Source organism: Leptonychotes weddellii, chromosome 6 (genome assembly GCF_054177405.1).
Source record: "Leptonychotes weddellii isolate Sample4059 chromosome 6, ASM5417740v2, whole genome shotgun sequence".
NCBI classification, from domain to species: domain Eukaryota; kingdom Metazoa; phylum Chordata; class Mammalia; order Carnivora; family Phocidae; genus Leptonychotes; species Leptonychotes weddellii.
The window spans coordinates 31,605,461-31,632,129 of NC_138374.1; the positions used below are offsets into that span (position 1 = coordinate 31,605,461).

Genomic DNA, 26,669 nt, shown 5'->3' on the forward strand with positions numbered 1-26,669 from the left:
ATGTTTCTTGACTCGTCAGCTCTTCTTTTTCCAAGTAGAGATTGGGCTTGGAAAACCAGTTTAATATCAGAAAGTTCCTTGGTGAGTATGAAATTGGATACAGGGAGAAGTGTTGCTGAAGGGGTGGATCATTCAGCTTCAAGAAAGCATCCTCCAAGCAGGCTGGAAGGCATGCAGAACCTGAGGATGGAGCAGTAAATTAGCATAGCCAAGAAAAGCAGTTCTGCTTCTGTGCCTCACAAGCCATATGACCTTAGGGCCACATTCTTCACTCCTCTGCCTCTGGTTTCTTCCCTGGAAAATGGAGATAGTGACCACTGAAGTGGCCATATATAAATCTCGTAAAGCTTAGCATAGTGCCTGACTAGGAGATAATGCTCTGGTGAGCTGTTGTTGTGATTGCTTGCATCAGCTTTATTGCTGCCTTTTAAAGATTCTTTTTTTTCCTTGCGTGTGACTTCCCAAACATGAGTCTATATTATATTGGTTGTTTTTAAATAGAGGTTTTCCTGATGTGATTTAAGGCAGCACACCTACGAGTTGCTCATAAGCTACAATGACTGTACCAGGGTACAATGCCACTTCTTTTTTTATGAATCTTTTTTTCAGTATGAAATGCCTTCTGCCTCTGTCCTCTGACTTTGGGACATGCACCTTCTTTGCGGCCTAGAGTTGCTCCATCTCTAGTGACGTTTGGCACCTTAAAGGTGCCATACTGTAATTTTTGTAATGTAAAATGGCGTAGTCGTTTTAGGCTACATTTTGGCAGTTTCTTAAAAAGTTAAACATATACACACACAAAGTTAAACATACACCTACCATATGATGCAGCAGTTCTGCTCCTAGGAATTTACTTAAGAGCAAAAATGAAAATGTATGTCCATATAAAGATTGTATGCACATGTTCAAAGCAGGATTATTCATGATTGCCAAAATTATAAATAATCCATATGTTTCTCAATTGGAGAATGGATAAACAAATTGTGGTACATTGATACAATGGAATACTTCCAGCAATAGAAGGAAGTGAACTATTGATACATGTAACAACATGAATGACTCAAAATAATTATGCTGAGTTGAAAAGCTGGACAAAGAGTATGTACTAGGTGATTCCATTAATATAAAATTCTAGAAAATGTAAACTAATATAGAGTGACAAAAATATGACAGCTTCAAGGATATTTTGAAGTAATATTGTCTCCCTTTTTTCAGAGGACCTATGTAAGGGCTTAGATCTTGGAGGAGTCATGTGATCAGGATGGCTACTAGCTGAGCAAGTCTCTGAATCTCCTAAGTCTCTCCTTGTTTAAGAACCTGTAAGAGCACAGTTAGGATACTCTACCTCATTCTTTTGTGAGATTTAGATGAGATTAGGTACATGTACAAATAAGGTATCACTACTGCTATGTTTGGAAAGTAGGGGGCATAGTCTTATTCAGAGAAGATATGCCAGAGAATGATTTTTTTTTTTAGACAATAGTTTTGTAATGTAACAGTGTTTCAATTTTATTTAAATTAAAAGCTTTCTTGGCATTTGTTTTCTGATCTCTTTCAGTTTGTAACTAGAGTCTGTTATAAGTTACAAGAGGTGAAGATTTAAATTTTTAATATCTTAAACCACAAAGACATTCACCTGCTTGAGAAACTCTGAGGTCATTGATTGTTAAACAACTTATGCAAAGCTGATGCACCAGGAAACTTGGAGCTTTAGTTTATGCTGTCTTCCACTTTTTTCCTCTTGAAAATATTTTGGAAGATTTTGCTTATATTTCTGTTTGAACTGTGGGCTGCTAGAGCATTTGTTGAATCAAAAGAGGAAATGTGAAAGGGTTTTTCTCTGAACTTTCAAGTTGGGCAGAGACTCCTGTGTGGTTGCAGGGCTTCCTTTTCCTCCTCCCTTTCTTTCTGTGCTGGGAGTAAGCTCCTTGGGGAAAGGCTCAGCTGAGAGGAAGTGGCCGAGAGGGAGCTGAACACATGATGCTTTTATGCCAGAATGGGAAGAGAGCCAGGTTTGCTAGAATCCCAAATGGAATTTTCCAAAATTTGAAGAGTACATTGTATTTCTGCTCACCATGAGTGGATATAAGTAAATAATTTTTTAGCAGAGTAATGAGATAGTGAAGGAATTATTTTGAGATTCTCAGATTAAAGACGTCATCTCTGAGTATTTTGAACTTTTAGAGACAAGATCTAGTGCTGTTGTTTCCATATGAACAGATTTAGGAGTAAAATTAGCATACAGCTGTGGCATGAATATATTGTAAAAGATGGCTAATTTAAAAATGAAAAACAGTAACTATAGGGATATGTAATGTTCTTTAACTTTTAAGTACTCAAGTTTCAAACTATATTAAGCGGGTGCTGTATGTGAATGTCGTAGGGGACCCAAGGGCATTGCTGTTTCTATTTTGACCTTCTCATTTACAGATGTGGAAGCTGAGGTTCCAGAGACTATGTGAATTGGGTAGGGTGACAAGGGAGGCAGGAGCAGAACCTTTTGCCTCCAGGTTGAGGGTGATAATCTTTTCTTTAAATACTTAATTGTTAAGAATGGTGTATTATTTTTATACTAGTTTAGCACAAACACACAAATTCATTGTCTTAGGGAAAATTGTTTTTCTTTTTTTCTTTTTTTTTTTTTAGATTTTATTTATTTATTTGAGAGAGAGAGAATGAGAGAGAGCACATGAGAGGGGGGAGGGTCAGAGGGAGAAGCAGACTCCCCGCCGAGCAGGGAGCCCGATGCGGGACTCGATCCCGGGACTCCAGGACCACGACCTGAGCCGAAGGCAGTCGCCCAACCAACTGAGCCACCCAGGCGCCCGGGAAAATTATTTTTCTAATGTTACTTGTCACCTTGTTTATGCTCTGAATGCTTAATAAACTTTTCCTGAAAACAGAGCAATAAACCTAGTCTACATGGTCTGACATTGAACACTGTAAATAAGTGTAGTCTGAAATATTCTTGACTTATTAATTGGATTTTGGAAGAAGTTCCTTGTGTGTGTAACTATGTCTAAAATGCTAGGAATTGGGTGCTTCTGACTCAGTAATAAAGATACAGGAAACTGAAAAGTTACCTACTTTACCCTGCAGACCTCTCTGTTTGCTTTCTTCACTTGTGTAGGCTGTAGAACCTGGACTTCCCATTTATGGCACTCACCACACTTGTAATTAACTGTTTAATGTTGGTCTTTAATATGTATGCTTCAAGAGAGCTGAGACTAGCTTTTACCTCACAGCTCTTCACTGGCTTCAAGTGCAGTGCCAAACCTACTCAGTAGGTACTCAATATTGGAGACCAGAAGACAGGGAAAGATAGCTCAGAGAAACTGTGAAAAGCACAGTGTAACAGCCTTAGAGAATATCCAGTCTACCTTAGTTCCATTATAAAGATTTGTTTTAACTCTTCTTTTGGAAGATGTTAATGATATATATGGATCTAGCAATTAACAGTTTACAAAGTGCTTTCTTAGACCTCTGTGCTTTTGTAATGCATATAATGGGTTGCCAGACATGGTCAAAATCCACTTTCCTGGGCGCCTGGGTGGCTCAGTTGGTTAAGCGACTGCCTTCGGCTCAGGTCATGATCCTGGAGTCCCGGGATCGAGTCCCGCATCGGGCTCCCTGCTCAGCAGGGAGTCTGCTTCTCCCTCTGACCCTCCCCCCTCTCATGTGCTCTCTCTCTCTCAAATAAATAAATAAAATCTTTAAAAAAAAAAAAAATCCACTTTCCTGAATGCCACTTTTACCCCAGGATTCTTCTCTTATCCAAACAAAACATGGGTTATGTGATAAGAGTGATATATGAAATTGATATGCAGTTTTTAAGATAAAGCTGACAACTTCAAAGGGTATCCTAAGATTTTAATAAGTTTTCAGAATGCTCTGTGATTTGTTTCCCTCTGCTTTGGGGGCACTTGGAAAGAAAAGTTGAGAATCATGGTCATTCATTTCATCTTCATTGCAGCCTTGTTTAAAACATGGCAGTATCTTTATTTTCTGAAAAAGGTAAAGGAACTTGCTGATGTCCTACAGCCAAGGAATAGTCATCTATGGCTTAGACATAAAAGATGATTCTGCCAACCAGCCCCTTAATCTAGTGTGACTTCTACTCTTTTGGATTTTCCAAAAAAAGATCACTTAGGTTTCATTTAGCTTCTTTAGTAACATTAGCTAAATAATACTTCATTGATTGTGGAGAATGAGTGCATTTCCAAAAGTGATCAGTTTTACTTTTCAGAACATAGTCTTCCTTGTCAACGGCAGGAATTTTAACCACCCTTCCACTCAGGCCTTTCGTATGTGCAGACAGGGAGTCTGAGACTTGAACAAAAACTTGGTATACAGGTGATCCCTAGGTAAAGTTAAGTAGGTGAAACTTTGCCTTCTCTGTTACCTCTGCATACTTATACCTTTGTTATCTAACTAAAGGGGGTTTTCCCCCTAATATAAGTGGAAATAATGAAGTTTGGGGGGCCAAACAGAAATGAATGTAAATCCCAGATCCATCACTTATTTGCTTTGTGAACTTAGACAAGTTATCTCTGTTTTTTTAATTTTAAATGGAGTTATTAACCCCTTCTTTACAAACAGTAAGGTGAAGTGTGCAATGCTTCTGTTACCAGACCTGGCAAGAAATACACACCTAACAAATGCTAGGCTCTGCTTCTTCCCTCTTTTCCCCCTAGTCCCCGTTTTTTCCTTTTTGAGTTAGCAGTAATTCTTTTTCTTTTCTAATTAGTTTCATAGGTAGAATTTAGTGATTCATGAGTTGCATATACTACTCAGTGCTCATTATATCACATGCTGTCCTTAATGGCCATCACCCAGTTACCTCATCCCCCCACCCACCTCCCTTCCAGCAACCCTCAGTTTGTTTTCTAGAGTTAAGAGTCTCTTATGGTTTTCCTCCCTCTCAATTTTCATCTTATTTTATTTTTCCTTCCCTTCCCCTATGTTCATCTGTTTTACTACTGGGTATTTATCCAAAGGATATAAACATAGTGATTTGAAGGGGCACATGCACCCCAATGTTTATAGCAGCAATGCCCACAATAGCCAAAATATGGAGAGAGCCCAGATATCCATCGACAGATGAATGGATAGAGAAGATGTGGGATACACACACACACACACACACACACACACACGTATATGCACAATGGAATATTACTCAGCCATCAAAAAGAATGGAATCTTGCCATTTGCAACAACATGGATAGAACTAGAGGGTATTATGCTAAGCGAAACAAGTCAGTCAGAGAAAGACAAATACCATATGATTTCACTTATATGTGGAATTTAAGAGTTAGCAGTAATTCTTAATCCCAGCTATATAGTCAAGGGAATAAAAATAGAAAATACGTGTGAACACTGTGCCAGAGACTGTAATTTAATTGATTTGGGATGAAACTTGGCTGTGAGCAGTGGACAAGGGGTGGATGGAAAAGAACAACTAGAAATTGCCTCTTGGGAGATCCAGTGCCACTCCTCCTTGCTAACGTCTGTCTTTATCTGAGCATGAAGGAATCAAGTAGCATAAGGACTGTGCTATGCATTACCTTCTATTCTTTATTCTCTGAGGTTTTCCCAAGTCCAGGTCAGAAAAGGAAGCTGTTTTGGGGAGGTCAGGGCAGGGGTGAAGCGAATGAGCAGCATTCCATGTTGTTGGAGCTCTTCCCAAATTCTCAAGTTATTTCTTTTCCATAATTTTCTTCCATGAAAGAACCCTCCTTCCCACATGAGAAGAGCCTTGTTCATGGGGAGGACACAAGGAACAGTGACCAGGGGGCTGGGCTTTTGGTTCTTATTAGACTCCTGAGCACACTGGCTCCTATTTTATTCACACTTTCTTCTTTCTGTATAATTCCCTACATTGTTTGGAGTTCAAAAATGTAGGATTAGCAAGTATTGTTTGTCCTGAACAGTCTAGAAATTGATTTTTTATATAAAGTATGAAGAGACCTCATCAGATTTTGACATAGTAGTTCAGAGAAGATGGTTTGTTGAGAACATATGCCAAATATTTGGGTGCATACCTCTATAGTAGGCCTGACCTGATTTGGACAGATTGATCTGTGTAAAATACAAAATACTCTGGCATGTGGTTAGAATTCTCAGGACTTTTCTTGATTTCTTCCCTTTTTTGGTGGGGGGGGCAGTTATTCTATCATTTAATAAAGTTCTGCTGAAAGTAAGGTGGTAGTTACTCTCAGTGGAATGCTATTGGGCTACAGATGTGAAGGTGCAGAGACATCACCTGATGTGAGTAGATGTGGATGCCCACTCTCTCCAAGTAGAGATAGCAGTATAATGCAGAGATTCTTCAGAGGTTTATTTCCAGAGAGATCTTGTTAGACATACAGATTTTGATTGAATTTTTTCTGCTTTCATGAGGAATTTAGGAAATGGGCTTAGAAATTCTAAAGTGATTACTTTGATAACGTATCATATATTGAGATTCTATAAGTAACCTATGTGGTAAATATACTTTGGAAACTAACTTAATACGGAGTATGCATGGATACTGCAAGATGGTATAGAGAAGCCTTGAACTTATATTTTTAATGAGATGGGAGAAAAATTATAGTGGGTGGAAATGGACAAGGAGGTTAGGGGTTTCTTAGGGGCAGTGAAGAATAGATGTCAAGACATGGATATCTAGATTCTTATGCTGAACAGATAAGTGCTTATATTATATTGATACTGTGGGAAGAGTGGGTTGAATTGGTGTGACTGGAATATATGGGTCTGATTTGTAGAATAATAGGAATGAGGATCTGAAAGGTGGTTAGGGGACTTGGATGGTGAAGGGTCTTGGATGTTCTCATGAGAAGCTTGGGAAAGACAAGTGTTGTCTTACTGGAAAATTAGGTTTATCCAAAGGAGAATGTTTAGGATGATATGGGTTATGGAAAACCATTTCTTATGAAAAGTAGCTAAATATATTTTCTCTGTAAAAAAGAGAAAACCAAAAGGAGATAAAGCAATGACCCTCAAATAATAGTGGGATTAGGCTAGGGTCTGTGGTTAAGGATAGTAGAGAGGCACATGTTAGAAAGAACTTTCTACCTAGTAAGAATGGTCCTACCATAGAGTATAAATCCTTAGTTTTCTAATCATGTTCTCTGGAACCCCAGCATCCAAGGAGGTACTTTAAAGGCCACTGTGGGGAAGGATACATGACAGGTTGGGCTCTGGGTCCTTGTAATGCTTTGGGGAACAAATATCTCACATCTGTTGGGGTTCAGCTTTTGGAGGAGAGTTCTGCTTTAAAAAAAAATGGAAGAGGCTGAAGTGAGTCTTCTTAGTCTTTTATCTTAACTCTTGATTTTAAGGTATTCTGTTGAACCAGGTAGAATGCCTTTGTGTTGGTTAAAGAAGGAATTCCTGTTTTGTTTGTGAGATTGATTAAAATCTATAGGTTTCCTATAAGATTTTGTAAGCAGTGAAGCAGAACATTGCAAAAGTTCAGTTGTTTAGGATGCAGGATATAGTTTCATATATTATTAATGACAATTAGATTTTTCTGACCAATCCACAAAAATGCCTATTAAAAATACTGGTTTTAATTCATAAAATAGTAGTGTAATGATTAATAGAAAACAATAGTGGTGTGGTAGTAATAATAAAATAAAACAAAAAAAAATTGGAGAAGTTCCTTAAAGGATGATGAAGTTGTAGGAATTCTAAAGGGAATTTCTAAGTACTTTCGGGGACTTTAGAGGTTTGAAATACTGGCTCTTTGGTCTTGCTAAGTTATGAGTAAGGGCTTTTCAAATGTCCATGGACTGGTGTATTACTTTACTAGGGCTACCATAACAAATAGCATAGGTTGGATGGTTTAAACAACAGAAATTTATTTTCTCACAGTCTGGAAGCTGGAAGTCCAAGATAAAAGTGCTGGCAGGTTTGGCTTCTCCTGAGGCCTCTGTCCTTGGCTGGCGGATGGCTGCCTTCTTGCTGTGACCTTCCTTGGCCTTCTCTGTGTTCCTGAGCATTCCTGGTATCTCCTCTTCTTATAAGGACACTAGTTCTATTGGATTAGGGCTCTACCCTTATGACTTCATTTAACCTTAATTACCTCTTTAAAGACCCTGTCTTCAACTAAATCACACTGGGGATGCTTCAGCCTATGTATTTTGTGGGTACCCATTTTAACCCATAACAACTGGTGAATAGATAAATTGTGATATTTCCATACTATGGAATATTACTCAGTAATAAGGAGAAACAAAACATGAACACATGTAACAACATGGATAAATCTCAAAAACATTGAAGAAAGTCAAACACATTGATTCTATTAATATGAAGTTGTGGAAGGGGCAAGCAAAACTATAGTACAGAAAGCAGATTAAGGGGCACCTGGGTGGCAGGGTTGGTTAAACGACTGACTCTTGGTTCCGGCTCAGGACGTGATCTCGGGGTTGTGAGATGGAGCCCCACGTTGGCTCTGTACTCAGTGTAGAGTCTGCTTGAGATTCTCTCTCCCTCTCCTGCTTGTGCTCTCTCTCTCCCTCTAAAATAAAATAAATAAATCTTTTTTTAAAAAAGCAGATTAATGTTTGCTAGGGACCACAGGTTGGGGGATGGGATCAACAGCAAAGGGGCACAAGGAAGTTTTTTAGGAAGATGAACTGTTCTGTATGATGGAACACAGTGGTGACACGACTATATGTGATTACCAAAATTAGTCAAACTGTACATTTACAGGGGATGAGTTTTACTGAATGTAAATAATACCTCAACTTAAAAAAAGAATAAATGCCTTAGAACCAGTGTGGACCTGGATTCAGGCCCAGCTCTGTGTACCTGAACAGCCTGGAGCCAGTCATCCTTTCTGGGCCTCAGTTTACCCATCTGAAAATGTATATTATGATAGTTGCTTGTGTTACTTTTTAGGCTTACAAATTGAATAGAAGGATTTTTCTGAGAAAAATGGGTAAGAGTCAAAGTGAGCAGGGTAGGAAGAAGAGATTTTAAAACATCCAAATACTTTATGTGAATATAACAGTTGAAAATGTATCCCATCCTTTCAAGCATCATTTTTACCCACTAAGTTCATATTATTTGTGGAAAAATTGATCACTTTTCAATTATAATTTGCCAGATTTGGGAATCACTGGGCTAAAAGTGTCTTCCCTGCCATTATAAAGACAAAGATAGAGGAGCATTTATTGGACAAACTCCATTACTCCTGCTCTTTGGGAATTAATCTAATTAGGGAAAGGGAGTATTTTTGTACTAATTTTAAGCTCTTAACCCATCCTAGGTGGAATTTTTTCTAAGACTGACCTTCCTTCCTTCCTTCTTTCCTTCCTTCCTTCCTTCCCTCCTTCCTTCCAGAGAGAGGTAGAGGGAGAAAGAATCTCAAGCAGACTCTGCGCTGAGTGCAGAGCCCAACTCAGGGCTCGATCTTGATGACCCTGAGATCATGACCTGAGCTGAAACCAAGAGTCGGACGCTTAACTGACTGAGCCACTCAGGCGCCCCTTAGGTGGAATATTTTGTGTGACTAATACTTAGATGGAAGCTTAGCTGTTTGAATAGAATTTAATTTTGTATACTGAAATGGTATTCAAAACATAAGTTTATAAGGTTTTTTTTTTTAAGAGAGAGAGGTGGGGGGAAGGGCAGAGGGAGAGAGAATCTTAAGTAGGTTCCACGCCCCATGTGGAGCCTGATGCGGGGCTCAATCCTACAACCCTGAGATCATGACCTGAGCGGAAATCAAGAGTCAGACACTTAACTGACTGTGCCACCCAGCTGCCCCAAGTTTATAAGGTGTTTTTAAGAAACTCATTTTATTACAAGGGAAGTAATTAACAATTTGTTCCTACAGTTGACTTTTAACAGTTTTGACCGATATTTCCAAGCCAGTTAGTAAAATGTTGTACTAAGGTCTTTATATCTTGTTCATTTGTTTTACATCAGTACAGCATCCCAGGGACTCTGCTTAAGTTCCTGAAATGATGCATGCTACTTTGATACACAATAGAATAGAGATCTTTCTCTTTCCCTCTTCCCTTTCCCTCCCTCCCCCCTCTCTGTCTCTCTCTGTCATTTTTGAGCCTCTGTGGTGGAATCTGTTTATGTTGTTACTTTGCTTAGAGCAACTTTAGAAAATTTGGGTGAATCCATGTAGCTGAAGAATTAGTTTAGATTTTAAAATCAGATCATAACATGCTCTTGGGGAATCACATGTATGAGTGTAGCCATTTAATAATACCCAGTGCAAGCCAAGTCATAAAGAGTAAGAGATGATCCATTTTATTTTGTTGCCTCATATGCCTAATAAACCATAACATTTAAATGAAAGTACCATTCATAATGTACTAGTCATTGATCATGTAGACTTATTTTTAGAATAACTCTGGCATATCCCATTGTAAAGTACATGTACCTTTTTATATTTATTGTGATGGATGAAAAATCTTTAATGCTTTCAATTTTAAATTATTCAGATTTATGATTTAAAGACTATAAAATGTTAGCATTATGGATTTTCTACATTAATTTTATAACCTTTTATCTTAGTGAAACAATCTAAAATGTTTGTGGTATTTTGTTTTTTATTGAACTGTAGCATACATACCAAACAATGCACAAATTATAAGTATATATAACTTGATGTATTATTACAAGTTGAACACACCCATGTAACCAGTACCACCTAGATCAAGACCAAAACATTAGCAACACCCCAGAACCCCCGCTCAGAGTTATTCTGGTTAATACCCCTAGCCAAGGGTAACCATTACCATGACTTCTAAAAATTAAATGTACTTTTTTTGAGTTCTAAAAGTAATACATATGAAATGGTAAAAAGAATTTTATCTGTAATGATGATGATGGTTGACAAAGAAGAATTAAAGTTCTTGGAGGAACTACTTAGGATTTTGAAAGTATACCATACCTTCCTATATCTGGTATAAATCTATACTAGCATAAGATATATTATGCAGGTGGAATTAGTCATATTTGCTTCCCCTTTTTTTATGTGGGATCATTTCGTACCGACTCATATAAGTTTATGTGTCCAATATTTTTGTTTAAAAGTCATATTTGTTCTCAAGGGAAAGCACTACTTTTTGCTCCCAAATTTCTCTCCACGGAGTTCATTTCATTACCTTTCCCTTAGGGAAGAGTTTGACTCTAATTAGTCTATTCGCAAGTGGCCTTCATATGAGCAAATTTTTAATCACCAGCAGAGGTGGCATACATCCTAAAGGCCATCAAGGCATGTATTAATCCTTCCTTTGATTACACACTCAGCTAACAACCTATATTTGTTGAATACCAGGTTGGTACAGAGCATTCTACTAGGTGCATGAGAGGATATTAAAGGGAATACAAGATATTGACCTTGCCCTCTAGGAATTTAACAGTAGAGTGAGGTGGTTACAAGTGTGAACTCTGGAGCCAGAGTGCTTAGATTCATATTCCAAGTCCACCACTTCCTTGCTGTAAGATTTTAGGCAAGTTACTTAATTCTGCGTCCCATTTTCTTCATCTATTAAGAAGAAGCTAATAAGAATTCTTATGTCATAAAGTTATCGGGTCTATTAAATGGCATTAATACATGTAAAGCATTTGAACTGTTCTGGTACATAGCAAGTACTCATTAAGTGGTAGCTGCTATAATAATAATCACCATAGGATCATAGATAAAATACTGAAAATAGAACCAGGGTAGCACATAATTAAATTCCACAATCGGGGCGCCTGGGTGGCTCAGTTGGTTAAGCGACTGCCTTCGGCTCAGGTCATGATCCTGGAGTCCCAGGATCGAGTCCCGCATCGGGCTCCCTGCTTGGCAGGGAGTCTGCTTCTCTCTCTGACCCTCCCCCCTCTCATGCTCTCTCTCTCATTCTCTCTGTCTCAAATAAATAAATAAAATCTTTAAAAAAAAAAAATTCCACAATGAATGATGAAAACTGAAGCATCTCACATCATCACTTTAAATTGGCTGCCTATTCCATATGTTATCTTGCCCCCCATATCAGTCACCAGGCCAGTGTGAGCCAATTTACTGTATTTGATTAGAAATGGAAAAAGAAAAAAAATCCATAAAAATCATGAACTATTTAAGGAAGCTTTGACTAAAACTCCCAAGAATGTCTTTTGCAAGTCTTACCCACCTCCCCAACTCAGGATGCTCCTTCTCACCCCCCAGACTAAATCTATTCACTTCATGTTCTCTATTACCTGAAAACTTGCCAGTTGAAGACTCGAGTGAACACCATTCTCATTTATCTTTTAGGGGTGTTAAGGTCTGATGAGTCATTTGTACCTTAGTATTTTAATCAGATTCTTTTTCATTGAGCATTTGGCCAGAAATCAGATATAATGAAAGAATGGGAATTTGTTGTTTGGGAGAGAAATGAATAACTTTGAAATACAGAATGTTTTATTTCCTTCTCTAAAGGTTTGAGGTGGGGGTGTTGGGCAACATGACATCATTGGGCATGGGGATGGGGGAAAGGACAAAGAAATAATGGTATTATATCAAAACATACTTAATCTCTCTCTTTTTAAAAGGCTTTTATTTATTTGAGAGAGAGAGAGAAAGCTCAAGCAGGGGTAGGGGCAGAGGGAGAGAATCCAAGCAGACTCAGTCCTGAGTGCAGAGCCCAACATGACCTGAGCTTGAAATCAAGAGTTGGATGCTCAACTGACTGAGCCACCCAGGGGCCCACATACTTAATCTCTTTTTAAGTGTTGGCTATTAGTATCAACTCACCCATATTATTATAAATGAAGTAAGCTTTTTGGGGGCCAAACTAGGAAACTAACTACCATTTATTATATATTCTATGGGGAGATTAATTCCAGGTTCTACATAATGAAAAGTATAGAGGGTCCTTAATTTTTTTTTTGCTTTTTGTTTTTTTAAGATTTTTTATTTATTTATTTGAGAGAGTGAGAGAGCACAAGCACGGGGAGCGGGAGAGGGAGAAGCAGATTCCCCGCCAAGCAGGGAGCCTGACATGGGGCTCAATCCCAGGACCCTGAGATCATGACCTGAGCTGAAGGCAGATGCTTAACCGACTGAGCCACCCAGGCGCCCCTTAATTTTTTTTTTTGTAATACATTCCTTTTGTAAGTGATGTAAACAGTACTGCTATGTAAATTCAGAAGGGATTGTGTTTGTTTGGTTTTTTTTTTTTTAGAGATTTTTTATTTATGTATTTGACAGAGCGAGACAGAGAGAGAGAGGGGACACAAGCAGGGGGAGTGGGAGAGGGAGAAGCAGGCCTCCCGCAGAGCGGGGAGCCCGATGCGGGGCTCGATCCCAGGACCCTGGGATCATGACCTGAGCTGAAGGCAGACGCTTAACGACTGAGCCACCCAGGCACCCCGGGATTGTGTTTTTTTAAATTGAGAGTTATAGAGATGGAAGGAGTTAGGGAGAAAGTAGGGCTTGAACTGGAAAATCCTTCTTACTGTTTATCTACTGGGAAAGTGAAGAGGCCAAATGTATGTAGGTGAGGGTATGATGTCTGAAGAAAAAAGGGAACTAGCAGAAGATGAGATTGGCCAACTGGTATTTCAACTTTCCAGCTGAAAAGTCTGAATTCTTTTTCTAGGAGAGAAATAGTTTTCTTTAGTACTACCTTGTACTGCATATGTCACCACAAATTATCTTTGTTTTTTGTTTTGTTTTGATTTGTGTTGAGCTAATATTATAACATGTCATGCTTCAAAAAATGAATTAAATCAAGTTCTCATTTATTTGATAGACCTCGAGTTTTCAAATTTGAAAAACTTTCTACTTTGAAAGTTACTTTAGATGACAGGATCTCCTAGCAATTTATGTATGATACCATAGTCTAGCTCTATTAAATGTTGTAATAATGTGTTCTGTGGGCCTTGAGTTTTGAAAGGGAAGGAAATCTTCAAAGCACTCTATTTTTCAACCTGACCTGGATGTACCTCATACCTTAATCCCTTTCTACTTTCTCAGTTCACTTCTTAGGTGAAAAGACGTTGTTTTCTCCCTATCTGTCATACTGCCTGGAAAGTAAATGGGGAGATCATGAGAAGCTTCACTGAAATTTTCACACAAACGTATTCTGTAAAACCAGAGTTAATTTGTGTGTAAAATTTCTATGTGGCTTCCGGAGGACTCTGCTTATGGGGTGCGTGTGTGTGTAGGTGTGTGTGCGCGCATGTGTGAAGAAATTCAGAATGACCACCACATGCTACACTTTTGAATTAGAATGAATGGAATTTCTTTAAAGTGATGTCTGATGGTAATATATAGTGCAAATGAAGATTTATAAATCAGAAAAAAATTTAAAAGAACTCTATTTATCTATATCTGATATAGATAATGGACCACAATATAAATCCTTCTAAAACTGCGTCACTTAAGCACCCATTGTATCTTTTCCTGTGGCTGCCATATCCAGGTGAATTTCTCTTTAAGATTGTGTTTTAACTTGTGCTTCATAAAGGTTTTTTTTTTTAATATAATATCTCTGCCGTCAAGTTGAACAGTATCTCCAGATTAATTAATACTGAAAATACTTAGAAAAGGTTTATGTGAATATTTTTTTATTTCTAAATTCACCATTTTGATACAGATACCCATGGTTTTCTTCTGTGTTTACATGCAGCCAGGAGCTATGGGCGGAGACGAGGTAAATTTTTTTTAATGAGATCTTTTGCTTGCCAAATTGTGAGTAAATATGAGTGTGTGCGTGTTTATACCCGTGTGTGTGTAAAACAATAATTATTGTATGGTATGATGTTCTAGCTTATTTTAGCAAAATAATTCACATCACTTTCATTATAGTTATTTTTTGTTGTTAGTTGGTAGTTTGTTTTTTTAATCCTAATATAGACATAGCAAAGACTATTTCTACCTGGAAATTTTTGTTACATGGTTTATTATGAATGATCTTGAGAGAATAAAGGCCAAGCATACATATATTTTTGTCCTTTATCTGCAGTTTTTTCATACTACTTAGAAGACAAAAGTTAGGTTTTAGAGGGCAATTCTTGATCTTAGTAGGTTGACCTTGAAGCTAAAGAAGCCTAAGTTTCAGGGACCCTCACTTTCAAGGGGACCCCCTCCAAGTTCTTTACCTTATCTTTATGTTCTTTTTCTTTTCTTTTCTTTTTAAGATTTTATTTATTTATTTGACAGAGAGCGACACAGCGAGAGAGGAAACACAAGCAGGGGGAGTGGGAGAGGGAGAAGCAGGCTTCCCGCTGAGCAGGGAGCCTGATGCAGGGCTGGATCCCAGGATTCTGGGATCATGACCTGAGCCGAAGGCAGACGCTTAACGACTGAGCCACCCAGGCGCCCCTGTGTTCTTTTTCTTGAAGTGGATCCCCAACTTGTATAGGCTCTAAGCCCCATAAAACTTGCATTCTCTCCTGATCACACCCAAACAAAATAATGTTGCTTTTATTTGTGTAATGCTGTTACTTTTCTAAAGCATTTCCATATCTGTAATTCATTCAAATAACTTTATGAAGTAGGTAGGCTAAGCCTAATGTAGTGTTTCAAAGGAGTATGAGACTTAGGGTCAAAGACCTAGGTTGTAATCACTGCTTTATTACTTCTGTCTGGTATCATCATCTGTAAATTATGAGGTAATAAAACCAATCTTGTCCAACTTTAAGAGTGTTAGTGAAGTTATAGTGTGAAAAATGGGAGAGGAAAACCTATTCATGTACACTAAAAGCATTCCAAAAATATAAGTTGCTTTGAAAGTACTCGCTTTCATTTCTTTTTTTTTTTAAGATTTTATTTTTATTTATATTTATTTGAGAGAGAGTGGGGGAAGGGGCAGAGGGGGAGGGAGAGAGCGATAAGCAGACTCTGTGCTGAGCGCAGAGACTGACATGGGGCTCAATCTGACAATCCTGAGATCATGACCTGAGCCACAACCAAGAGTTGGACGCTTAACCAACTCTGAGCCACCCAGGCGCCCCAAATTCGTAGTATTTTATTATTTATTCCACAGTAAATATTTGTTGAATGGATGAAAATTGGCAGACCTAATATGTATTCAAGTTACTACTCAAAACTTCTTTCCTGGTGGAATCATATAGTCAGTTTCGTTTTCAAATCATGGTGAAGAAAAACATTTGTGTAGTTGACTGTTTTTTAGCTATGGAAATAAATACCATTTAATATTTTTAACCTTATTGTTTTTAAATTGAAAGTATGAACAGTTATATTACTGGAAATCATTTTGTACTATACATATAATTTTTCATGTTGCTAGAAAATTGATCACTCTTGGGAAGGAATAAGGAATGGACAGTTTTACAGAGAAAATAGATACCATCTGGAAGGTAGATAGCAGAGAGTATCCTCTCCAATTCTTACACACTGATCAGTTACCACATCTTGTCAAAATTTTTCCTCTAGTGTCTCGGGCCTCACCCTTCCCCTTTCATTTCTATTGTTCTTCACTTCTATTGTTTCTTTCTTTCTGAAACACCACTTAGTTCATGTCATCCTCCTCCATTAAGGACCCCCATCATCTGGCTTCTCCGTTTCACCAGCCTCATCATCTCGATTTTCCCCACCTCACAGTCCCCTAACTAGTCTCTGTACTTTACCACAGTCTGGCTGTTGCACATACTGTCCTCCCTTCCTTTCATTTACTTATCTAAGGCCTATCCTTAGTTCATGCATTTAAGCCAGATTTAAGCTTTATCTCGCCAATGAAGCCTTGCCCAGTGACCTTGCAAGCAATGTTTACCTCTGCTTCTACTGCCTTACATTCCTCTTGTTTTTTCTGTATGCTCTGATTCTTCAGCACAGTTGTATCTTGTGCCTAACACTGTGACCTACATATAATTAGCACTTATTAGATGTTTATTGATGAGGATTGTTTTTGAAGTAACATCCTACATCTATGCAGACCAGAGTTTGGCATCGTATTTTTAAAAATTATTTTATTTTTACAAATCATGTATATTAAGTACCAGACATCAAGAACATTAAGATCACCTATAATTTCTAAGTGCCTGAAAAAATTACTCTTCCTGTTTCCATGTTACCTTGCCCCTGTTTATTTGTAAAGTTTGATTTAATTGTTTTCACAAGCATGGTCATCTTTGCATCAAGTGTTAAGCTAAACACGGCCTAGAATGACTTGGTCCCTGCTCTCTGTAAGTCTGCAGTTCAGTAATTGTAGATAAAGAAGATAATGATGAGAGAGAGAGTGTGTGTGTGAGAGAGAGAGCGAGAACATTAAATGACTGAAAGTTGACTTTTTGTTATGATAAAAGAACAGATAGAAAATTTTTGTTCCATGCTTTTAAGTCTTCTATTCCCAAAGCTGAAAAAGAATTCATCTTCCTTAAATGTGGTGACATAGCATGTGAGATGGAGTAGGGGTACCTCATATCTACTCTCATTTCCTAAGGCATACTCAATCTGGGCCACTGCTACATAGTATATATTTGATGAACTGGCAGATTTCCTCATGCTCATTTATTTGTGTAATCAGGGATTATATTATTGCTTGACTTCTTTCCTCCAAACAAAGCTTAGACTTTCCCCAAAAAAAGCATAAAAAGTGATCTTGGCTGGAATTTAAATAAAAAATTAAAAAACTGAACTTGCTTATGTATGTTACTTTATTATTAAGAATTACCTGTAACTCATATTCTATACATTACATATACATGTTGGTAAATATTTTAGGACTAGAAAGTGAAGGGACTTACCCATGACAGTTTTGAGATATGTCAGTAAGGATTAGGCCAGTGGAATCTTTCACCTCTCCTGATAAACCTGGAAAAGCTTCCTGGAACAGGTAGAATTTCAGGAACTATTTGGATAATAGAAGAGGAGTGGGAAGGAGGCCTCTCCAGGTATACGTTTCAACTTAAAAGAAACCTTCAAGGTGAGATTGGCATGACCAGATGCTTGGAGCATATGTCCCTGAGTATATGCATTGTGGGCCAGCTGGAGAGGAGAAATTTGCAATGAAATGGTCTGTGCTGCCTTAATGAATGGTTTTTGAAACAAAAGGGAAGACTCCTAGACAGAGAGATATCAGGCTTTCTCGAAAGAGGGTTTCATGATCAAGTAACGAAAACAGGAGAAAACCTGGACATCAGCTGAAGGCTTAGCTGGGGATACAAGTATTGAAGGATAGACTTGGCAAACTAAACTCTTCTAGTAGTGTAGTTGAAACAGTAGTAGGGAAGCAGAATTAGATGTGTAAGAATTGAACTTGAAAGTGAGTGATTGTATATAAAGTATTTAAATATCCAAGTATATTTCCTATTATACCCACTTTTATTTTAAAGATATGTTCCTTTAGAGAAACGTTGATTTCTCTTCCCATATTCCCTTACGGAATCGAAGTGACCCCAAGTAATTTTATCATTTTATTTCTGGAGTATTTTGACTTTCACAAGCTTTGGTATGTGCCTTCCTGTATAACTGCTGACCCTGTTAGAAACTGGTCTAACAGATAGTGTCCTACAAGAACTTTGCCTACACACTTCACACCTGATTAAAATGTATGTTGTGTTTTTCATTTGACATGAGCTCTTAAGATCTCTGGGAGACTTCTGTTCATAAGTAGCCATGTTGGCTGTGCCAGTGCTCTTGATGTGTAACAGAATTGCTTAAAAAGCAGCAAGGAAAATATAAAAGATCTTTGTAAACAATGTAAATGAGCAAATACAAAGAATGATCAGTTACTTTACTATTGGAGTTACTGTTGGATTGGAGTTACTATTGTAAAATATACTTCTGTGTATATCTAATCCATAAAAACCTATTGACATGATACGATGTATTAATCTTAGTTAATAACAGTGGTTCAAAATATCCAATGAAACAAACTTCTGTGCCAAGTTGAACTTGGGTCTTTGTGCCAAAAGCCTTCCCAAGGGAGGAGACCATGGTACAAACATGTCATTCTGCTAATTCAAACCCAGTTACATGAGCTTTCTTGACTAAAAGAGTGGTTGGTCCCTCAGTGAAACATGGACAGCTGAAGAAATTTCTGACTGTTCATGGTTATAATATCTGAATGCTACTCCTTATAGTAATATGGGAATTTGAGCACAGGAAAGGGGGGGGAATAAGATCACAGTTTTTCATTTTTGCAAGAAGTTGGTCTGGGAGGGTCTTAAACAATGATGGAGGGGTTCTGGGCTGTCTACCCTAATTTCATTCATTAAGAGTTTGTGTGCTTACCGTTGGGTCAGATGCTCTGCTAGACTCTAGATGTGTTCTGTCTCCCTATAGAATGTTCATTCTAGTAGGAGAGAGACAATAAGTGAAACAAACATTTCCATACTCAGTAACTATGAAAAGTACTAGGCAAGAAAACTAGGAGGGTTCCCTCTAACCTAGGATGGTTTTCTCTGAAAAAATATTATTTAAACTGAAACCCAAAAGATGGATAGACAGGTATCTTTATTTTTATTTATTTATTTTTTAAAGATTTTCTTTATTTGAGAGAGCAAGACAGAGCAGAGAGAGAGCACAGACAGTAGGGAGGGGCAGAGGGAGAGGGAGAAGCAGGCCTCCTGCTGAGCAGGGAGCCTGATGTGGGACTCGATCCCAGGACCCTGGGATCATGACCTGAGCTGAAGGCAGACGCTTAACCGACTGAGCCACCCAGGCGCCCGACAGGTATCTTTAAAGAAGAATTTTTATTGTGGGAATTTTCAAACATACACAAAAATAGAATAGTTGATTGAACTATCTACTCATCAGTTAGCTTCATTTTTGCCAATCTTGTTTCATATTTTCCCTCTTTTTTTCCCCCCTTAGAATGTTTTAAAGGAAATTCCAGACATTATAAGACAGCTATTTTAAGAGGCTTGAGGCAAAATACTGATAAATGCTACAACATTGATAGACTTTGAAAACATTATACTAAGTGAAAGAAGGCAATTACAAAAGATTGCATATTGTATGATTCCACTTTTATTAAATGTCCTTTCTGTTGACACAGAAAGTAGACTAGTGTTTGCCTAGGCCTGAGAGAGTTAAGGAAAATGGGGGGTGGCTGCTAATGGGTTAAATGGATGAATTGTATGATAGGTGAATTATATCTTCATAAAGCTTTTATTTAAAAAGTGGGGGTAGATGAGGCCCAAAAGGGCTTTGTGTATTTGAGAAAATAGAGACCAGAATGACTGAGATTGGTAGGAGAAAGAGTAGGTTGTATTAAGATGAAGTTGGAGGAAGGAAGGAAATATGACCTTGCTGTGCTTTAGCTCCCGGTAAGGATTTTGAATGTGGTCCAAGTACAAGAGGAAATCTGTGAATGTTTTAAAACAGGGTCAAATGATCAGATTTATGTTTTTAAAAGAGCACTCTGGCTACTACTGTTTAAAGTGAAGTGAGAAGACAAATGGGTTGTCTAGTTCAGAAAGAAGGTAATAGTAGTCTAGGCAAGAGATGATGGTGTTTTAGCGTAGAGTGATGGCAGTAGAGTTAGAAAGAAATGAACAGAGGGAAAGTATATTCTAGAGGGTAGAATGAACCTTTTTTAATGGCATTAAACTGAAGAATTGAATGTAGGAAGTAAATAAGAAGGAAGACTCAAAAACGATGTTCAGCTTCTAGCTTGAGCAATTGGGTGAATTGCGATGCCACATATTGAAATGGGACTGGGAGAGAATAGGTTCATGGGTGGATGTCAAGAGTTCATTTAAAAACACATTAAGGGTGGGGCACCTGGATGGCTCAGATGGTAAACGTCTGCCTTTGGCTCAGGTCATGATCCCAGGGTCCTGGGATCTAGCCCCGCATTGGGCTCCCTGCTTGGTGGGGAGCCTGCTTCTCCTTCTCCCTCTACTGTTCCCCCTGCTTGCGCTCTCTCGCTCCCTCTGTCAAATAAATAAATAAAATCTTAAAAAAGCACACACACATTAAGGGGGCGCCTAGGTGGCTCAGTTGTTAAGCGTCTGTCTTCGGCTCAGGTCATGATCCCAGGGTCCTGGGATCGGGTCCCACATCAGGCTCCGTGCTCAGCGGGAGGCCTACTTCTCCTTCTCCCACTTCCCCTGCTTGTGTTCCTGCTCTCGCTATCTCTGTCTCTGTCAAATAAATAAAAATCTTTAAAAAATAAATAAATAAAAATAAAAAAAATAAAAACACGTTAAGTGAGGGTTGCTGGGGGGGCGTGGAGGGATGGGGTGGCTGAGTGATGGACATTGGGGAGGGTATGTGCTATGGTGAGTGCTGTGACTTGTGTAAGACTGATGAATCACAGACCTGTACCGCTGAAACAAATAATACATTATATGTTAATTAAAAAAATTTAAAAAAACACATAAAGTTTGTGATACCTAAGAGAAACCCGCATAATAATGCCAAGTAAAATATACTTTAATATTTGTATATTAGGGTTTTATGAAAGATTTTTGTGTAATAAAAGGAATTCTGCTCCCAGAGATTTGAAAACCATTCATCTAGGTCAAATCTCTCATTATGTAAATGAGACTCAGATGTGTGAAATGTTTTGTCCAAGGTTACAGAGTAAAGCTGGAACCTGACTACCCTGACTTTCAGGCAGTTTTTTTTCCTTAGGGGAGTCATGCCTCATAATCCATTAAAAAAAAAAAAAACAAACTCCTAAAGTGACTAATTTCTGAGCTACTTGCAAAAACTAAGATGAAAATGGTCGGGCTTGGAATTTTTGCTGGAGCTGCTGGATTGACCACAGAGGCTTTGATGGGAGCTTAGAGGTGAGGCCTGAGCCACTTTGGCAACCCATCATGGCCAGTGGGCTTTTGTTTCCCCATCATAAGCTGCAGGAAGGGAGCCTCCTAAGTAAGCAAGAATTTTGGACAAGTCTTCGTGCTTAACTAGTGCTTTGTGGGTTTCTTATTTTGTACTTTTCTTACAAGGCTCCTACCTCTTACAAAGCATTCAACATAGTTTTAAGTTACCTCTACATTCATTCAGAGATTATTTGTTCAATTACTGGACAAAAAACTACATTATGGTTATTAATTGAAAATAAATATCATAAACCAGACCATTGGTGGAAGGGAAAGCCAAATGGCCAAATTGCAGCTGTTGGGAAATATTCTCCTGCTTCTCTTGAAATACTCAATATGAATATTTTACATGGGAAGTATCAGATTCTAAAGCAGACTAATATGCTGGGTACATAAGAATATAATTTTGGGGAAGTAACATGGCTTATTTAAAACGTTTTGGTCTTGGGCAATGTTTTTATTAAAGAAAAGTAGTGTGTTAGAGAGATGGTAGCTAGTGAAGTAGGACCTCTCATGGGACACAATTTGGGTGTAGCCTCTTAAGGTTTCAGTTTCTAGTAACACATATGTGGGAACTAAAATTTTACCAGTCTTCCCAGGGATGATTTGTCTTGGGGGGAATGGATTTATGCCAACCAAATGAATGTACAAATACCAACCTCATGAGGAACCCTGGAAAAACCAGAATACCAATGTTCTAACTTACGGAGATGAATGTAACAGAAGACAATTTTAGTGGCTGATTATTTTTCTACTAGTTTAGGAGTCACAGTGGTACCTCTTCACAGTAGCAAGGTACTAAATTAATTAATAGAATAGTCCTTCAGGAGCTTATAATTAGAGCATAAGGAAATAGATGGTTTTCAGGCTATGGAAACATCAAACGAACCATTCTGTCCACAGAGGAGTAATCTTAAAGGTATGATAAAGTCCTCTTAACTTCTTTTGGTCTACACTTCTGTCTTTTAAATGCTTCCTACAGGTGTGCCTGGGTGGCTCAGTAGTTAAGTGTCTGCCTTCGGCTCAGGTCATGATCCCAAGGTCCAGTGATCGAGCCCCGCATCGGGCTCCCTGCTCAGCGGGAAGCCTGCTTCTCCCTCTCCCACTCCCCCTGCTTGTGTTCCCTCTCTCGCTGTGTCTCTGTCAAATAAATAAAATCTTTAAATAAATAAATGCTTCCTACAGACTTTTTGTTCCATCAGCACTTAAGGCAGTCATATTACAGTATGGTTGACTAGATTATAGATTTTACATTCTGTTCCTGAGGATATACTTTCTTTAACTTGACTGAACTTGGATGTTTCCCAAGACTCCATACACTTCACACAATATCACTTTCAGTGGATGCCTGCTATAGACAGTTAATCTCCATTTTAGTTGCTCTTAAACTTGAGCATAGAGATCACTGGGGAAATTTATTAAAAGTGCAGATTTCAAATTTGAACCCCATGCATTCAGCTTAAGTAGATCTGGGGATTGGACTCAGACCTATAGTCTTAGTTCTTATCCACAGAGAAACATCATATATGTGTGGATTCTTCACAGTTTTATTTCCAAGGGCAACTTTATCACTAAAGTCTGTGGTACTCTAAACACTAATAATAAGAGGTTTGGTTTTAAAACCTTGGCAAGTTTCTTAAGTACCCATAACCAATTTTTAAAACAGTCCAAATTTTTACATTTAACTCTTGCTTTTATTTTCTTTGCCAAAATATTTGGGGAAGCTGTGGTTATGTTGGCCATGCACAAAGGGAGTTCTCTTTGTTCCAGAACATCTTGAATATCTACTTCTTCTCCTTCTTCACAGCTCTTGTTCAAGATTTCCTCATCTCTCATCTAGACGGTCCCAGATTTCTTCAGACTCTCACCCCATCCCCTCTTTCCCTGGGTGCAAATTGCTGGTGAAGGTGATGGTAGCTGTTGTAGGATGTGAGGTAGAGGGAATCACATGGTCATAGGCATCTCAGAAAAGTCATTCTGACAGGATGGAAGATGAATTAGATGGGAGTATCAGTCTCCAGGAAGTGAGTGAAGTTTAAAAAAAAAAAAAAGCTAGTATTAGAAGGAAATATGAACCTTGGAAAACAAGGAAATTTCCTATTGCTTTTATAATATAGAGTATAGAATATAATGTTTGAGCAAATAGAAGCAGTAGAAAAGGTCTGTTTCTTAGGACATGGTTCCATCTCTTGCCATTCTCACACCTGTGTGCTGTGTTCCAGCATATACTTGCAGCAGCATGTCTTTGCACATACTGTTACCCTTTTTTGGATGCTGCCTCACTTTTAATATTTATTGAATACCTTTTATGTGCCCTCATTAGGACATGAAGATACAGTGGTGAACAAGATTAAATTGGCCCTGTCCTAATAGAGCTTACAATTTAATGGGGCTGGGGAATGAGATACCAAATAAAAACCCACATGATAGTATAATGGTAATTGGAAAAAGTGTTAGGAGAAGTGCTATGAGTGGATAGAAACAGGAACCTAGCCTAATCTAGAAGTTCAGGAAAGTTCCACCTGAGGAAATGACTTTTCATCTGAGACCTGAAGGATTAGTGGGAATTAACTAGAAAACTGGGGAGTTGGGAAGAGAGTGTTTATTTGGGGGTAGGGGGAAACACTTTGTCATTAGTGCCTGAGACAAGGAGGAATTATCAGGAAATTCAAAGGAGGTCTGAGTGATTGGAGGAGATGGCAGAGGCCTTATAGTTTACAGTGATGTTTTTGTACTTTATCCAAAAACAGTGGGATGTTAGTGAGGGGTTTTAAGGATGAAGGTGAGGAGTGTGGCTATGTGTTCAGATTAATATTTGAAAATGATGACTTGGGCTGTTGTGTGGAGAAGGCATTGTGGGGTTCAAGATAGAAACCAGTGGACTAAATAGGCTGTCATATAGACTTGTTGGAACCCATTAGTTCAGGGCAGAGATGATGACAATCTGGACCCCAGGGATTTAGGACTGAAGATGGGAGAAATGAATGGATTGAAGACTTACTTCATAGCTTGAATTGATAGGAGTTAGTGAGAGTCTATGTGGAGTAAGAAAGAAAAGGAGATCTCAAGGAGGACTCCTAGATTTCTGGATTGAATTAGGTGTGTATAATAGTTATTTCTGTTGAGACTGAAGGGAATGCTAAAGGACCTGGTTTGGAGGGAAAGGTCAACGCTGTTTTGAAAATTCTTTCTCTGTGGATTCTTGTTTTTTTACCTTAGAAACCCCCAGCCCCACCAGATTCTGCTTAAGGTGGCCTTACCTGTGAAATCACTCTAAAGGTTTCCGCCTGCCCCATCTCCCATAGGGCAGTAAATTGTGCTCTTGGTATGGTCTTCTCTTAGTACTTATTTCTCTGTTTTATACTTATGCACTTGCCTATCTCTTACCAGACTTGATTTCTTTGTCAAGAACTTTCAAATAACTCATACTAGTTTGGTGATTCTAAAATATGGATAAATATTTCTTCAGGTGTTTTCCACTGAGTTATATATGTTAACATTTCTTTTATCTTAAATCCAGGTAATGCTGGATCAATTTATTTTACTGCAGAACTTTTCCCAGCCTTTTGTATTCTAATGTGGATTGTGAATGTCTGGGAAGGTCATAAGGTGTGCAGTATTTTCCAGTATTATTTAGTTGTCTCCCCCCTCCCTGCCCCCAACAGCCTTTGTTTTCTGAGCATCTTATGTTACTAGTGTTGAGGGTAAGAGATGGGGATAGGAGTTTTCTTTGGGAAAGGCTGATTTGGGTGTGTGCCTGTCACAGAGTAAGCATATAACTCACTGAGTGTGGACTCCGTGAAAAGCAAACCTGACAGTTGGGCGAGTACATCTCTGGATGTCTTTGGAAAGGTCATTTTGCCTATAGTTGCTGCAGATCTAGTTCTTTTACCCCCAGTGATCAAAACAGACATCAAGGGATGAGAATTTACTGCCTATTGTTTGTTCCCCCCAGGCTAAGAAAGCTAGGTGACATGAGGTGACAAATTTATTCTGTTTCTTTGTAGCTAATCTGGGAAGAGCTGAACAAAAAATTCTTAGATCCTTTTATTTATTAACTCCCAACATCAAAATAGTGCCTTTCTTATACCACCTGGGTTGTTCATAAAATAAACAGTTATATTAGTAGCCATTTTTTGGTAAAAGAAATAAATGTTCAGTATTTTTATAAGGCTATTTATATTCTGTTTTAGAGTTGGCTGTAGTGACACAGAAACTAGGTTTCAGGGAAATATCGACGGGACAGACTAAATGGGGAAGACACTGTTCTTTTTTTGAAGAGTATATGAATTCATTTTAGAGGGGAGTTCTTTTTTTCAGAAGTTAGAGTGTTCAAGACAGTCCATTTTTAGAGTGTAACCTAATGGAAAGTTTTATCAGGAACTCACTGACTCAGACAGGAAATATATTTGTTTTTAAACTTAAATTTTATTTTGTAATGCCGGATGGCATTATTGTGTTACGTTTATGAACAGACTCGAACTGCTGGCATCTTTCCTACGGTCACGTGGAATGGGTAGATGCCTTTGCTGTATAAACTCTATTTGGCTATAGAGTTAACAATGAACATAATTTTTTGAGTGATATAAAATACTGCCTAGATTAGTAGGGTAAAAATGTCATAACCACATCTACATCTGTACTCCCACATCTTAATTTATGTATTCTCATTTATTCGTTCCACCGGTTATTACTCCAAATGTTTATTCCCAAATTGGATTACTTTGGAGTGGCAGGGAAAACTTGATCATCTTTAGTCCTGCTGTCAGAGAGGTTATCAGCCTTTGTTATCAGTTTAATATTCCCTCTGTTGTCAAGGCCATCCAGCCTGAACCTTTGAGCAAATAAAAATCTGTGACTAAAGATTACTTTTCCATTTATTTTAAGAAATGTCTGCGGACAGGAAAAATAGCTGCTGAATACCCTTA

General features: G+C 38.2%; 1 protein-coding gene across 8 annotated transcripts in view; it reads left to right on the forward strand.

Moving 5' to 3' along the window:
* CPEB3 (cytoplasmic polyadenylation element binding protein 3) overlaps positions 1–26,669 on the forward strand; it is a 190,827-nt gene that overhangs the window by 87,428 nt on the left and 76,730 nt on the right. For 6 of the 8 annotated variants that reach the window (XM_081823834.1, XM_081823832.1, XM_081823833.1 and 3 more), the window contains one exon: positions 14,631–14,654. The exons of the other annotated variants lie outside the window; for them this stretch is intronic. In XM_081823834.1, coding sequence (XP_081679960.1) covers positions 14,631–14,654 — 24 coding nt within the window. The remainder of the gene's footprint in view (positions 1–14,630; positions 14,655–26,669) is intronic. 8 annotated transcript variants of the gene reach the window in all.